Genomic DNA, 16,615 nt, shown 5'->3' with positions numbered 1-16,615 from the left:
CTGGCGGAGGCAGTTATCCTACAGAAGATACTCAACGGTGATCTGTTCTCCCCACCCAGAACTTTCTTCCCCAGATGGGCATGAGGCTGGCTCCCAAGCCTCTTTTACCTCTTCGCTCAAATGTCACTGTGTCAACCTGACCCCTCTGTTTAATTCTGCCCTGGCGCCCCAAGTCCACTCACCCTGCTCTGCTTTTAATATCTCTGTGCCTCCTAACCTACTCCATGATTTATTTATTAGCATGTTTATTGTTTAGTCTACCTGTTAGATTGTCAGCTCCATAAGGGCAGGGAACATTGACTGTTTTGTTCTCTGCTTATACTTCCTGGCACAGAAGGTGCTGCATAAATATTTGCTGAATGAGTGAACGAATCACAGAGCGGATGGCCGGCACTGGGCGTACGCCCCACAGTGCACACACCACTCCATGAAGCCCCGCCCTGCACACGAGGGGGTGTGGGTTACACCTATCATTTGTGGTCTCCCTGCCCCCTTCCCTGTCCAGCTCCCAGTTGGACCCCTTTTCTCCAACTCCCAGTTCAGCTACTAGACTCCCAAGCCCTGTTTGTATGTGGGAGGCTGGGGAGTACTGTAAAGTGGGAAATATGGCCACCTGTGGAGGATCTCTGGGCCCCTGACCCTGAATCTAGGACCGCATCAATTACTGTCCTCATCAACCCAGACTGGCCTCAGTGCAGGACTAGGGGTCTCGTTGGCAGAGACAGAACAGGGTTATCGAGGTGGATCCAGGGGCAGGAAGGGGAAGCCGGGAGACAGAGAGGGGATCTGAGGCTGGCCGTCCCCAACCTGGCCCGTTCTGTGTTCACCGTCTGGCCCTGTGGCATGTCCCCTCCCCCAGCAGATACATGGCCTGTGCCAACCCCAGGGGAAGAGGCCACAGGTCCAGCCTGGGCAAGGGCAGGGTGCTTGAAGACCGGGGCAGGTGCAGGCTGGATTGGGTTTCCGGAGGCTATATATATATATATAAAGGCTGCCGGGTGCCCTGGAGCTGGCCGCTCCCTGAGGGTGCAACTCTGGGGGGCCCAGCCAGGCATGCATTCCTGCCCAGAGGCTGGCTCTCCATTTATAGTCCCAGGCAGGCAGGCCAAGGGGAATTGAGGAGGGAGGGCTGGAAAGGGTGGAGAGAGAAGAGAGCCCTCCCTCCCTCCCTGCTGCCAAAGGAGCCCCTCATTGTAAAGGCCAGAAGCAAACTCGGGCAGGGTGAGGTGTGCCCTTGCTCCAGATCACACAGCCCACCACCCTGCTTAGCCTTGAGATGGAAGAAGAGGTGCTGGGGGAAGCCCCCTCCATAGGTCCCCCAGTCCATTGCTGTTGGCCTCTGCCAGGAGAAGTCCTTGACTAGACTCTACAATGTAAGAGCTTGGACTCTTTCTGCTTCCAGACTTGACATCTTTTCCCCTCTCTGCCCCCAAGCCAGCACTACAACTAAAGGGTCCCAGGTCCCTGGACAGACACACTTCTCCCTGATCTTTTGGCAACAGGGATGGGATGGTGGTGTTGGCAAACCTTTGCCAAAAGATGTGGTGGCATGTCCAAGAGAGTGACTCCAGGCAGGCATGGGGGTCAGCCCTGTAAAGGTCACCAAGTTCAGTATATCCCAAGCTCTTCAAGCAGCAGAAGACTTGCTGCAAACAAAATCCCACTTGGAAGTCTAATAGAAAAATGGCATCATACCCCCAGAATGCGTATGCATTTTAAAACCATGCTTTCTAATTTCCAGAGAAGACGAAGCTACAAATCAAGTTAAAAACTGTCGATGGAGTTTAGATTTCTAAGCCAAAAGAGATAAAATATTAAATGTGTTTGGTAAGTTTGAACATACAACATTTACTTATTGTAAAGGCACCTTGATGACAGCCCTGAGGTGGTTCTTATGAATGCAAAACACAAAAAGCAAAGTTGTGATCATTTAAGTTTCAGAATCCAATATATTTCTGTGTTTTCTTTGCTTGCTTGAGAAGAATCCAGATCTGCATGAATAAACGGCTTGAAGAGCTTTACCTGGAAATCTCAGGGCACCCTTCAATTAAAGAGTTTGATTCATTTATCCAAGAAACATTTATTGAGTGCCTACTGTGTGCCTGCCTTCCCAGGTGGTGCAGTGGTAAAGAATCTGCCTGCCAACGCAGGAGACGTGGGTTCAATCCTTGGGTTGGAAAGATCCCCTGGAGGAGGAAATGGCAACCCACCCCAGTATTCTTGCCTGGAAAATTCCGTGGACAAAGGGGCCTGGTGGGCTACAGTCTGTGGGGTTGCAAAGAGTCAGACACAACTGAGCACACACACATGTGTACACACACACACACACACACACACACACACACAATGTGCCAGGCATTCTGCGGAGGCTTGAACCAATGGGAAGAAATATTTATTTCAAACTAAATTACTAATATAACTATTCTCATTCCTCATTGTAAATGTAAGTCAAATTAAAAGACTCAAGTTTATTATAAGCACCAAATCTTCCTATAGGATGCTATGACAATATTGCAGCAGGCCATGCATATTTGATGAATTAAAAGATCATGCTTCAGGCAGATGGACCCGAGTCTTTCCTGGGAAGAGTGACCCAGCATGAACGTCTAATCATGTATGCAACTATCCTGTTCAGAAGAAATACAAGCAGCCTCATTAATGACACTTTTCAAGATGTTCAAATATATCCATAGAGAGTCAAGGCTAAGAGGCCACCCATTCAGTCCTTTGACATTTATCAAGTTCCTGCTATGTGACAGCCACTCTGATGGTTTCAGAGAATACCATGGTGAACAAAGCATCCTTGACTTCTTGGGGCCACATCAATCAATGAATGAACCAACTAAGAAGTTAAGAGTGGCTGTGTTAGGAAGAAAATGAGCAGGGTGATGTGACTCAGCTACCATAGACAGGATGGTCAGAGACATCCCAAGGAGGCGAGTTTGAGCTGAGACCTGATGTATAAAAATCAGCCAGTCTGGGAAGGGCTTGGCAGAGAAGCAGCAAGTACGTAGCATCAAGGTAGGACTATGCTCAGAGTGTTGGCAGACAGGAAAGAAGGCCAGGCTAGCACTGAATGATCGAAGGGGATGATGGGTCCAGGCGCAACTGCAGAGATGGGCTAAGGCCAGTTCACATAGGGCCTGATAGCCCAGGTGAGATGAGAGTTTATTTAAAATGCAATGGGAAGCTTTACAGAGTTTGAAGCAGGACAGAAATATAATCCCATGTACATGTTTAAAAGATTATTCAAGCTGCTGTGTAGTGAATGGAGCCTACTGAGACAAGAGTGGAAGTGAGAGGAGGAACCAGGAGGCTATGGTGGGCATCCAGGCCAGCAGTGTGGCAGTGTAGTCCAGGATGGTTACAGTGGAGATGCAGAGACTTGAGCTATGTCTTAGAGGTAGAGTGGTCAGGCTACCCATGGGCCTAGACCTCCCCTTTGACACTCCAACCTCATAAACCCCCTCCCTACTCAACCTTTCTAGCTGGATGTTGAAAATGCATTTCAAATTTTGTGCCATCCTGGACTCTGGGTCTGCCACTCACAGTCCTGCTCTTCTCCAATTCCATTCTTCCAGGAGCCATCCAAATTTCTCTTGCCTACATACAATTGCAAATAAATTGTGAAGATTCCATTCCAGTGATCAGCAACATGACCACCCAGATCTGAGCCACAATCACCACTCACTTGGATTTTTCAGTGGGCTCCTAGTTGGTCTCCTTGTTGTGCCTTTGCTCTCCATAGCCAGCTTGCTCCTGTTAATAAGTCAGATGGTAACATTCTTTGCTGCTCAACCTTTCCGTTGACTTTCTATCTCAGAATACAAATCCTTTGCTCCCTCTCTGACCCCATATCTTACCACTCGCACATTTGCTCATTCTGCTTCAGATATACCAGCCTCCTTCATGTACTTTAAAGCTGATAAACGGTCCTTTCCCAGGACCTTTGCACGTGCTCTTCCTTCTATCTGATTCCAGATAGCCGCTTCTGCCCTCCCTTCATTCTGGTCTCTGCTCAAATGGAATCAAGCTAGAGAGGTCTTCCCTGACCACTCCACATAATGAAATAATTTCCATCACTTTTTCCCCAGTCTTGCTTTATTTTCCTTCATAGAACTTACAACCTCCTGACATCATACATTTCCTTGCTTATTTGTTTATTATCTGCCAACCAACCCTACAGTGTGAGCACCATGAGAGCAGAGCCTTGGTTTTGTTCATTGCTGTATCCTCAACACCTAGACCAGTATTTGGTACATAGTGGACACTCCATGAGGTGTGCTGAACGAATAAATGAAGATGGTGCTATGGAGTGAGAGGAGGTGAGCACTTCCTAAAGGGGGACCTTCGGCACTACTAGAGCCAGAGGTGTAGAAGTGGCAGAGAATTACAGAAGATAGGGCTCCAGAAGAGAAGGACTGACTTCTCAGAGCACAGAGGGCCAGTTTGGACAGCTTCCAGAAGTTAGTGGGAAAGGAACAAGGATCATTCTTGCTTATATCTTTTGGCTCCAGGAGGAGAGACCCAGTAGGGGTGTCTGGTCCAAGAGATCTCTAGCCCAGGTGTGGAGAGGAAGGTGTGGACTGAAGTTTCAGGAAGAGGCTGAGCCACCCTACAGGAGTGGAGAGCTTGTGAGAGAGCCAGAGTTCCATGAGTGGCTGCCTCCTCCTTCTATTACTAGTCTCTCCCGTGGTCCTGGCTGGGGAGAAATGCCCTGAGGCCTTCACAGGAGCCTAGCCCTAAGACTACCTTGGCCTCCGTCGTCGGAGCTCAGTGCCCCAGCTGACAGCAGAGAAGGCTATAAGAAGCACACCTTCCAGCTGTCCAGCTGGTGTCAACGACAGAAGCAAGCCCTCTTGTTAGTACATCCTTGTACCTCGGACTGAGGGCTTCCACATCTTTGCTCTCTTTAGATTCTCACCACCACCACAATCACTCTGAGAGGTCGCTATTAATGTCCTCAGATTTACAAAGTGGGGAAACTGAGGTTCAGAAGGAGATGTGACTTCCACAAAATCACACAGGGAACTGTGGGGTTCCGCTCATTGGTCTGCAAACTCCGCTCTCAAAGACTCCACCCTGAAGTCAGGTTCTCAGGTGGTCTCCTCGTTCTAAGCCTTTGCACAATGAACTTTCCCTTTTTTCCCCAGCAGAAGAGACATTGCAACTGAGACCCACACTGGACATCTCCCTGTGGAAACGCACAGGTTGAATTGGGCAGAAGTTTGCCTCCTTCCCTCCAGACTGGGACAGGCCCTGAGTTTGGAGAGATTGGCACCAAGCTTTAGCAGCGATCATCAACTCCTGTGTAGATGCGGCTGGGTTTCCAAGCGAGCAGAGAAAATGGGCCCGCGACCCTCTGAGTGATTTCCTTGGCAGAAGCTGGCCAAGTGGCACGACCGCAACGTTCAGTCTCAGGTTCCCCCACTTGGACTGAGTCTCATCTCTCGTTGCTCATTTTCCTGCCTCTGACTCTAGCTTTCTGCTCTCTCAATGTCTCAGCCTCTTGGGTTTACCGCTCACCGTCTCACTAACTCAGCTTTGAGTGTACCTCTGCCTTATTGCCCTGTGTCTCTTTCCAAATCTCTCCCTGATTCGGTAGATCTGATTTCTACCCCTATCCTGCTCCTGGGTCCCCACAAATCAGTGGACTGAGGGGACCCCAAAGTCAGCCCAAAGGTAAGCGCGCGTTGCCAGCGTTTCCCGCGGAAACACGAGGAGTCCAGTGCTGGAGAAATTTGGAAAGAGTGTGCCCGGGAGCCAAGTGCAGTTGCGTTGGGCTGCCAGCCTCTGCCTTCCTCCCCGCCTGGGGAGGGGCCCGAGCGCTCGCGCGCGGGTGTCAAGGGGTAGGGGGCTGGCCAGTCTCGGGCCCCTGCTGCCACCCTGGGGATCCCAAGCTCCTCCCTGCTCTGTTCCTATTGGCCTCGGGCGCCCCCGCCTCTAGCCGCTAGCTCGGGCTCAGGGGCCCTTAGGCTACTACGGGATAAATAGCCCTGGGAGCCTGGTGTGAAGGTAGGGGTGGGGAGGCCCCAGGGCGCTGCCGCGGCTCTCCTCGCCGTCCGTCCCTCAGGCGGGACAGGACCGGGGAGGGTGGGGAACAGCTGGTTATACATTCAGACCCTCAGTGCTTTGCTAACTCACTGCTGGGGCTCCAGAACAGCAGCAAGTTTCTGGCAACCCCTGCCGCTGCCGCTGAGGCTGGGCAAAGCCAGGATCGCGCCGCCCCCCGCCGGGATATGGAGCTGCTGTCGCCGCCGCTCCGCGACGTAGACTTGACGGGCCCCGACGGCTCTCTCTGCAACTTTGCAACAGCGGACGACTTCTATGATGACCCGTGTTTCGACTCCCCGGACCTGCGCTTCTTCGAGGACCTGGATCCGCGCCTCGTGCACGTGGGCGCGCTCCTGAAGCCCGAGGAACACTCGCACTTCCCTGCAGCCGCGCACCCGGCCCCGGGCGCGCGCGAGGACGAGCATGTGCGCGCGCCCAGCGGGCACCACCAGGCGGGCCGCTGTTTATTGTGGGCCTGCAAGGCGTGCAAACGCAAGACGACTAACGCCGACCGCCGCAAGGCTGCTACCATGCGCGAGCGGCGCCGCCTGAGCAAAGTCAACGAGGCCTTCGAGACGCTCAAACGCTGCACGTCTAGCAACCCAAACCAGCGGCTGCCCAAGGTGGAGATCCTGCGCAACGCCATCCGCTATATCGAAGGCCTGCAGGCGCTGCTTCGCGACCAGGACGCCGCGCCTCCCGGCGCTGCCGCTGCCTTTTACGCGCCTGGCCCGTTGCCCCCCGGCCGCAGCGGCGAACACTATAGCGGCGACTCGGACGCTTCCAGTCCGCGCTCCAACTGTTCCGACGGCATGGTAAGGCCAGGACCCCGGGCTAGAGAAGTGCGGGCAGCTCTTGATATATCAGGAATGTGTTTACGAGAGGGCAAGGAGCTGGCCCTCTGGTTGGGAGGGTTGGGCGGGGAACCTTCCAAGGAGTGGACCCCCGGTGGAGTCCACTGCCACCCCCAGGCAGCTGTCACTGGGGTGGCCTAGGGCTTTGGGGATGCACGGGAAGGATTCGATCCATCCGATTGGGGGCACTGTTAGAACACTGCTGCGCCGACACGAAGATCTGCTTTTTCTCCTCTTATCCCTGTTGCCGAAATGCAGATTTGTGCTCCTGGGTGACTGTCTGCCCTCTCTTTGGCTCGGCATGCTGCAGACAGCTCCTGCCCACCCTTGCTCCCCATACCAGACAGATCCGGGCCCGGAACTCTCGTGGCTGAGATTTGGGGAGTTGGGGACTCGGGGAGGGGACGGCTGCAGGGAACAGAGCTCCTGCCCTGCGCAGTTCCCAGGCCTGACTCGGTCGTCCTTTCCATTTGCAGATGGACTACAGCGGCCCCCCGAGTGGTGCCCGGCGGCGGAACTGCTACGACCGCACTTACTACAGCGAGGCGCCCAACGGTGCGTATTCGCGCCTCCTTCCCACATGCCCTTTTGAGTTTCCCTGGCTTCTCTTTATCTAGGATCTCCTTGCCCCCATCCTGGAAGACGGTACCGGGAATGAAATACTAAGCATGTAGTTCCCTCCTTTTTCATCCTGAAATTTCGTGGGATCCTCACGAATTCTGGCTGGCCCTCAGTTCCCCGTCTGCCCCAAAGCACTGAACTCGAAGGTGGGAGACTTGTGCACCCCTGCATACTAACCTACCCCTCCCCGCGCAGAACCCCGGCCCGGGAAGAGCGCTGCGGTGTCGAGCCTCGACTGCCTGTCCAGCATCGTGGAGCGCATCTCCACCGAGAGCCCCGCCGCGCCCGCGCTTCTGCTAGCCGACGCGCCGCCGGAGTCGTCTCCCGGCCCGCAGGAGGCGGCCGCCGGGAGCGAGGTGGAGCGCGGCACCCCCGCTCCTTCCCCCGACACTGCCCCTCAGGGCCTCGCAGGCGCGAACCCCAACCCGATTTACCAGGTGCTCTGAGGGGTTGTGCGGCCTCATCGGGGGGCGCCGCTGCCCACGGGCCCAAGGGATGGCGCCCTCAGGGTCCCTCGCGCCCAAAAGATTGCGCTTAAGTGCCAACCACTCTCCTTCCAACAGCGCTTTAAAAGCGACCCTCCCGAGGTAGGAGAGGCGAAGGAACTGCTGTGTTTCCGCCTCCCGCACCCCAGGGCAAGGACATGGTCCTTTTTTTCCCCCCCTACTCAGCGCTCTTCCCTGAGACCCGCTGTGGTGGCCGTTTGATGTTACTCCGTGGGCCGGAGCTGACCCTTGAGGAGCCAGGCCCTTCCTCTTCCTCGCCCCCTCCCCCATGGGGGTGTGTGACCCACGCAGGCCTAAGCCCCGCCCCCAAGACCCCCGACCGCTTAAAGGGGCGTGCCCCTTCTTTCCGGAGCCCCCTGGGGACTTCAGCTGTTTCCCGCCGCTCCCTTCCCAAGTGTAACAGGTGTAATGGTAACCACTCCCACCCCCCAACCCCCACCCCCGGTTCAGGACCACTTTTTGTAATACTTTTGTAATCTATTCCTGTAAATAAGAGTTGCTTTGCCAGAGCAGGAGCCCCTCGGGCTGTATTTATCTCTGAGGCATGGTGTGCGGTGCGACAGGGACTTTGTATGTTTATACGGCAGGCAGGCGAGCCGCGGGCGCTCGCTCAGGTGTTCGAAATAAAGACGCTAATTTATACCGCGGTGGCTCCGGCTTTCGCTAGGGTTGGGGACTGGATTTTGACAGAGAGGGAAATCCGCAAACTGGGCCAGCTGTACCGCAGCGACCCCTGTAGGCGGCAGACGGACTACAAGAAGGAAGCTTGGGGCCTTTGGGAGGGAGGGGTGTGTATGTTTCCAATACGTGAGGAGGTTCTTCTGACCATAACAGCACGTCACAGCACACAGATCAGAAGTTTTCTTGTCAGGATGGATATTAGAGCGATCTGAGTAGTTAATAAAAGGTCCATGCGATTCTGATTTAAAGTATCTGCCACCTAGATACCACAGCCAGGTACTGGTATTTTTCAAAACTACTCCTCAGTTGATGCTGAAGTGCATACGGTTGAGAATCACGCCCCTCCAGACACAGAGTGAAGCCAGGTATGGTGTCCCGAAGGATCCGTGGAAAATTATGTCCTCCAGATGCCACTCGAAATCCTCATAGGTATCATAAGGGGCTTAGAGCATTATGAGGAAAAACTAAATGAGTGTGAAGGGTACTTCCAGGCTCTCGGTGATAGGTGTGATCACAAAGGGCCAGCATGGACGGCCAGGCAGGCACAGACACATCTGCTGTAAGTAGCCCAGCACTTAGAGCATCTTGGCACTGTCGGATCTCGTAAGAAGACACAGGTCCAGAGCCTGCAGGGAGAGGGGAGCATGCACAGCTGCATCGTCACAGGTGGCATCGGTGCTGGTCTTAAGCTATAAACACCCTGAGAGCTGAGAAGGGGCTACTGATGTAGTCAGGGTGCTGGGGAGGGCTTCCTGGAAGAGGCGCCACTTGAACTGTGTCTTGGGAAACGAAAGAAGACAACACATGCACAATGCCACAGACCTCCCCTCACACACACATACACATAGGGGACACACACACATACTCAGGGAACACACACACAGGGGACACACACACATAGAGGAACCTCTGGGAGGGCACCCCGGATGGATGGCTTGGCAAAAGTTCAGCCCAATTCCAACCCCTAATTCACATACTCTTGTCACCAGGACCTCAATGGCTCCTATAATCCCACTCCTACAAATATTTCTTTCCCTGAAAACCTTACAGGCCCCCTTTCAAGGGCTCTTCTCACCCAGGAGGGGCAGGTGTGGAGAGTGCCTGGGGAATGCAGGCAAGACATAATGGCAGAAGGAAGAGCCGGGGTTCTGCTCTCTGCTCTAGGAGAGCCTCAGCTCTCCCCAGTGTAGGGCCCCTGGGGAGCCACCCAGGGCTCTTTGCTGCTACTAATGATTCTCCACTATTCATCTGGCTGCCACCCCAGATGTGCCTTGGGGTTCTTTATACTCCCTTGGGACCCCTTAGGGCTCATTCATGAATTCATTCATTCAGAAGATGTCAGGTCCCAGGCTGGGTGAAGACAGAGACTTGTGGACACAGTTCTGACATTGGGATGCACCCAGACATTTTGGGAGGCACCCAGACATTTTGGGAGGCTGGATCTTTTAGCAACTGGTTACATGGCGATGAATTAAGTGCTCGAATGGGGACGTACATGGAGAGGAGTGCAGTAGGAACAGAAGGTATAGACAGCAAGCAGACCCTAATAAGAATCTTGAAGGAGTTGGCCAGAAAAGAGCTGCCAAAGAAGGATGCTCCAAGCTGAGGATATAGCAAAGGCCAAAGACCCAGAGGTGACAGAAAGTAAACTATGCCTTCACACAAGGGGCCAAAGGTGAGATGGGGAAAAGGCAGAGGTGGGGCCACAACGGACCTCAATTAGGCTTTATCCTGAAGGCCGTAGAGAGCCATAGAGGAATCTAACCAGGGGAAGGATACAAAGAAATCTGTATTTTAGAAAGACCAGTCTGAGCTGGCAGAACAGATAAGAGGGAACGAGACACGAGACTTGAGACTTGTCAGGAGGCCACCAGGGTTGCTCAGAGGAGATATGGTATGGCCTGAACTGGGGTAGTGATTGGGGATGGGAGAGAAAGAGGAATAGAGACAGTGGTGCTAGATAAAGTGTAGGGGTTGACAGGACAACGGAAAACCTTGAGGGCAGAGTTCCTACCTTCACACAGCTTAAAGAGGGAAACAGCCACTAGACAGAGACTCAAGTGATGTTAGAAATGGTGGGTAATACCATAAGGATAAATAAAGGGAGGGTGCAGTGGGAGATGATGATGGAGTACGAAAGAGTAATCAGGCAAAGGGAGGAGGAGACAGAGCTTCTGCACTAAGGAACCAGTAGCCTAGAGGGTTATGGGCTCCTGTATATAAGAAGGCTCCCGTAGCTTATAGGGTTACTATAGACTATAGAGAGCTAGTGTGCAATTTGAAAAGGGGGTCTCTTCTTTCCTAAGGATGCTGTCCTGCACCAGGGCCCATGGCTAGAGAGCAGGCTGGCCTTCAGCCCTCTCTCACCTCCGCGGCCAGGTCTTCACAGAGCCTTGTGTCTGGAGGCCCCGAGGAAGGCTGGAGAAGGAGGAGCCAAGGGTGACCCTGGGCTCTGGTTTGCTTCAGGGTGGAACGTGGTGCTATTATAGAGACCTCTGGAGAAGAAGAAACAGGGATGGGGGCAGATTTAGTCAAGGACACTTTGGTTACAAGTGACAGAAACCCAATTCAAACAAGGTTAAACCCTACAGGGTATGTGTTGGAAGGACGAAGGGCCGTTCACATAAGGGAGCAGGGCTGCAAGCACCACAGCACCTGTGGGCCTTGAGAGCTGGGACTGGAGCCCCTCTTGCTCTTTGACACACCTCCTTCTTGCCTTCTCTCTCTCCTGGTCCATATTGGTTTTCTACAGCAACTCAGGGGTTTACCTCACCATTTAACTCCAGTCTGAAAATTCCCAGAAAAAAAACTTCAACTAGATCAGCTTAAATCATGAGGCAAGATTTGAACCCAGGCAAAGAGGTTCCAGAGACTGCATGCTGAGTGGCCCAGCCCTAGAGCCTCTGCAGAGGAAGTAAGGAGAGAGGAAGAGAGCATGTCAGGATGCAGGGGAGTAGCTAGAGAGCAGCCACCAGAGTGGCTCAGATGGTAAAGAATCCACCTGCCAATGCAGAAGACCTGAGTTTGACCCCCGGACTGGGAAGATCCACTGCAGGAGCCCATGGAAATCCACTCCAGTATTCTTGCTTGGAAAATCCCACGCACAGAGGAGCCTGGTAGGCTACATTCCATGGGGTTGTAAAGTCAGACACGACTGAGTGACTAACACTTTCAGCTAGAGATCGAATCACCCCATGAATGATGGGGTTTGAGGTCCCCTCCTGACCTGTTTTTCATCTCAGTTCCCTGGGCAGGGCCAGAGGTGGGGGACATCTAGCTGAATCCCATTTGCAGTGTAGACGAAACATCCCTGTTCTTGGGGCCATTTTCACCTGGGCTGGATCTGAGGAGATACTGGGCCATGCTCTCCATAGAGACACGTGCGTATCTCTACACACGTGTGCTCAAGCACACAAGAACTCAGAACATACCATCAAGGCTGGTGTACCTGGAAGCTAAGGACGTTTAAGCTTTAGGTCCTGTCCCTGGCATGAAAAGCCCTAGAAATAGGTTCACACGGTTTAGTTTTTTCTTTTTTCTCACATATTTCAAAGTAAAATATTTTAGGAAACTGGTTATGACCATTGTTTCTATTCTGACTTCCTCCCTCATGTTGGGTAGCATTTATGGGCATGTTGAGGTCCTCTCGAGAGGTGTACATCTTATTTGGGTGTAGTGGAATATCTTTTAAATAAATGAAATATAAAACAGAAGCAATAATGATGAACAATGAAATAAATTACAGTGATTCTGACATTGAGAAAACAACTATACCCCCAACATCTATTTAGATCATACCAAATGGAGCTGTTACTCTTATAAGTTCAAGGCATTTTTCTTAATTTTGAGCAAGCTGCATTCTTCATATTTAAACCTTTCTTATCAAAGTCCATCTGAGAACTCTTTTAGAATGAATAAGCCCTTTTACGTGTGAAAATACTGTATATTTTGTTAGTGCAATTTAATTCCTTAAAATTTGAAATATATCTATAATCTATTGAATAATGATTAAATACAAATTTTTGTTTTCAGGTTCTTTGTTAGTATGCTTAAAGGTATAATTTTATTCTATCTTCATTAGAGGAATGATGATAAATTGAAATTCCATCGTTAAAAATTATTTTTAAAAAGGATGCTACTCCTGTAGCATTAAATTTCATTATCTTTGTTTAGCATAAAGAGAAAATGATTATTTTCCTGTGGAGCTAGAGTGATACAGGCAGTGCTATAAACATTATTCTCTAAAGAGTTATGCAGAGCCATGACTTGCCGTATATATATATATATATATATAGTTTTAAATATTTTTGATGTAGTATCCTAGGACAGATTATAAATGGAATTGTCTCTGACTAGCATTCATTTAATTCGTAATTATGTAAAATAATACCAGTATAAAAAATGTACTGGCAGGTTTCCCTGGTGGCTCAGTGGTAAAGAACTCACCTGCCAATGCAGAAGATGCAGGTTCCATCTCTGAGTCAGGAGGATGCCCTGGAGAAGGAAATGGCAACCCACTCCAGTGCTCTTGCCCAGGAAATCCCAAGGACAGAGGAACCTGGCAGGTGATAGTCCACAGGGTTGCAAAAAGAGTTGAACACAACTTAGAAAATAAACAACAACAACAAAAAGCAATTTATTAAAAGAGATAACTTTCTAACAGAATTATTGATAAGACTCTTGCATTGTTTGGTAATCTATTCAACAAAGAAGAGTGAATTACCTGAGCATATTGGAAAACGATTTAAGTTTTTGCTGGTCTAACACAAAATAGTTACATTAACAAAGATAGAATAAAATTCATAATATGCCACTATAACAAGACCTTAGCATCAACAAATTTGTAAATGAACATTACCAATTTAAAAGCATTTAATTAATCACCACACAAGAAAACTGAAAATACCTTGAACTCCTATAGTCCACAGATGAGAGAAATCTGATGGCGCTTCTGCCAAATTTGACAATTTTAAAAGTGTACATTTTAATTACACTTTCCAATAGATGTTTCCAATAGAGTGGTAAACCTGAAAGAAACTTTCCTAAATTATCAATGATATCAAAACAAGTTTTGATCAACTGTGTTGAGGGAGAGACTGAATTAGCTCTCAATTCTCTGTATAGAAAATGATATTATAGAACCACATGAAGAGGCAATTAAAGAATATACAGCCTGATATGGGTGGAAAGGGGTGGGCAAGACTGAAAAAGGCAAAAAAAAAAAAAGAAAAAAAGATCCAGAAGAGAAAGGCAAAGGAGATGAGAAGGAAGAGAAAGACCAAAATGGTGATGGTGATAATGATGGAAAAAAATAAATTGGTTCTAACTCAAGTTTTTTCTCTCCTATAAAACACTTAAATCCTTGGCACACAGCTCACTAGTATTAAGAGGGACAGTGTGAGGCTGTGTAGTATTTGTTTTTATACCATACAGCGTCACTTTTGTATAGTTAACTCTTTTTCCCCAGATAACATTTAACTGTGGATATTAATTCACAAAGAACTTTCCTGGTAGAAGTGAGGCGCAAGTCCCAGCTGATATCAATGGCCACATGTTTTCCAGGATGTGGGCCTGGCTGTGCCTCTGACCAGCTCTGAGACCTTGGGTATGTGGCTTCACCTTTTTAGACTTGGGCTCTCTCTCCGTGTAATGAATTAGTGAATTTAAAAGGTATGTTCCAGTTCTGAAACTAACTTAAAGCATTTCGGAGAAAGAAAAAGATAACTAAACAGGTCCTCTACAGATAAGGGAGCTGGCACCATGACAGATTCTTCTTAGCATAAGCAAATTATTTATAGCCTCCTGGTTTACTAATCCTTCTTTTACTTTTCACAATAAAAAAAAGGGGGGGGGATACAATTTACATATCACAAAATTCAAACTGGCAAAGTGCCGAATTCGATGGTTTGTACTATAGCCACAGCTTTGTGCAACCATCATCATTATCAAATTCCAAAACATTACTCCCCAAAGAAACCCATACCCCTTAGCTGTCACTGTCTCTCCTCGCCCCAGCCTGTCCCTACAAATCTGCCTATTCTGGACATTTGATGTGAATGGACCCACACACTAGGTGGCCTTTTGTGCATGGCTTCCTTCACTTAGCATGTTTTCAAGGTTCATCCATAGTGTAGCAGCTTAAAAGTACTTCATTCCTTTTTATATCTGAATAATATTCTACTGTGTGAATACATCCTATTTTGTTTATCCATTCCTCAAGTGATAGATATTTGGATTGTCTCCATTTTTTTAGCTCTTATGAATAATGCTGTTATAAACAGTTATGTACAACTTATTGTGTAAACATACGATTTTAATTCTCTTGGGTGTATACTTAAAAGTGAAATTGTTGGATATATCATAATTCTGTTTAAGTTTTTGAGAAACTATCAAAGTCTTCCCCACTCAGCTGCACCATTTCACATTCCCATCAGCAAGGTATGAGTGTTCCAATTTCTCTGCTTCCTCAACAAGCGCTGTTATGGTCTTTTTATTCCAGTTGTCCTAGTGGGTGTGAACTGTATTTCATTGTGGTTTGATTTGCATTTCCTTAATGACTAACAATGTTAGCATTTTTTATGTTCTTCTTGGCTATTTGTATATCTTCTTTGGAGAAATGTCTATTCAAATCTTACGTCCATTTTAAAATGAGGTCATTTGTTTTTTTATTATTGAGTTATGAGGGTTTTTATATATTCTAGATACTAGACCCTTATCAGATATATAGTCTGAAAATATTTTCTCTCACTTTATGGATTGTCTTTTCACTTTGTTGATATTGTTCTCTGAAGCACTAACGTCTTTTTGGTTTTGGAGTCCAATTTATCTATATTTTCCTTTTGCTGCTTGTATTTGAGGCATCATATCTAAGAAACCATGACCTAATCCAGGGAAGAATTTTATAGTTTTAGCTCTCACATTTTAGGTATTCATTGAGTTTTAGTTGATTTTTCTAGATGATCTGAAGAGGGGATCCAACTTCACTCTTTTGCATGCGGGTAGCCAATTGTTCCAGTGCTTTTCATTGAAAAGACTCTTCTTTCTTCCATTGAATTGTCTTGGCACCATTGGCAAAAATTAAGTGACTATAAAATGTATGGGCTTATTTCTGGACTCTCAATTCTATTCCATTGATCTGTGTATCTACTCTTATGCCAATACCACACAGTCTGATTACTGTAGCTTCATAGTAAGTTTTGAAATGAGTAAGTGTGAATCCTCCAACTTTGTTCTTCTTCAAGATTATTTTGGCTACTCTGGGTCCCATCCATTTCATGAATGTGTCTGAATAACCCAGTCCTGGTAGTATTTTCAGTAGCCACAAACCTTGCCCGATACCCTATGGGAGGCCATAAAGTGGCATGTAAATTTAAAGCAGATTCATGTTGATGCACAGAAAAAAATAGTTATAAGGGAGGATGATGATTTTTTTTTCATTTTCAGCCATATTTGATGAAGCTTTAATACAACAAATGTGGTTTTGTTAACTGAACATCATTTGGTAACTGCAAAAAAAGTTGCAACTGTTTTCATTGGCATTATGAATGCTTCCAAGTAAATACAGCATATTTAAAAGTATTATGTGGGTGTGTTAGAAAGTTAATAACAATATTAAGCTATTGTTTTTCTGGATTTTTAAAAATGTTTTTAGTATTTGTTGGTTTTCTAAATTTTACATTTGGTCTTGATTTCTTCTCTAAGTCTCAATAAATATTCACTTTTGTACACAACTTTCTATTCTTTTTTTTTTTAATGTGACCCCACCCGCACTCCCCACCCTCACCTCCAACCCCCACCAAATGTCTAAACTTCAGGCCTCCATGGTAAGTCAGCTTGTAAAGAATCCACCTGCAATGCAGGAGACCCTGGTTCAATTTCTGGGTTGGGAAGATCTGCTGG

General features: G+C 48.4%; 1 protein-coding gene across 1 annotated transcript; it reads left to right on the top strand.

Moving 5' to 3' along the window:
• The first annotated feature begins 5,858 nt into the window (after positions 1-5,858).
• MYOD1 (myogenic differentiation 1) lies at positions 5,859-16,435 on the top strand. The gene is made up of 3 exons (XM_055548454.1): positions 5,859-6,869; positions 7,385-7,463; positions 7,725-16,435. The coding sequence occupies exons 1-3, from the start codon at positions 6,240-6,242 to the stop codon at positions 7,973-7,975; spliced, it is 960 nt and encodes a 319-aa protein (XP_055404429.1). The 5' UTR covers positions 5,859-6,239; the 3' UTR covers positions 7,976-16,435.
• The last annotated feature ends 180 nt before the right edge of the window (positions 16,436-16,615 follow it).

The sequence above is a fragment of the Bubalus kerabau genome, chromosome 15 (genome assembly GCF_029407905.1).
Source record: "Bubalus kerabau isolate K-KA32 ecotype Philippines breed swamp buffalo chromosome 15, PCC_UOA_SB_1v2, whole genome shotgun sequence".
Taxonomy (NCBI): Eukaryota; Metazoa; Chordata; class Mammalia; order Artiodactyla; family Bovidae; genus Bubalus; species Bubalus kerabau.
The sequence above is the reverse complement of the archived record's forward strand: the minus strand, read 5'-3'. Positions and strand labels throughout refer to the sequence as shown.

Coding starts and splice junctions, on each gene's coding strand:
- MYOD1 (XM_055548454.1), top strand. CDS start 6,240: ATGGAGCTGCTGTCGCCGCCGCTCCGCGACGTAGACTTGACGGGCCCC. Junction 6,870..7,384: donor CCAACTGTTCCGACGGCATG/GTAAGGCCAGGA, acceptor TTCCATTTGCAG/ATGGACTACAGCGGCCCCCC. Junction 7,464..7,724: donor CTACAGCGAGGCGCCCAACG/GTGCGTATTCGC, acceptor CTCCCCGCGCAG/AACCCCGGCCCGGGAAGAGC.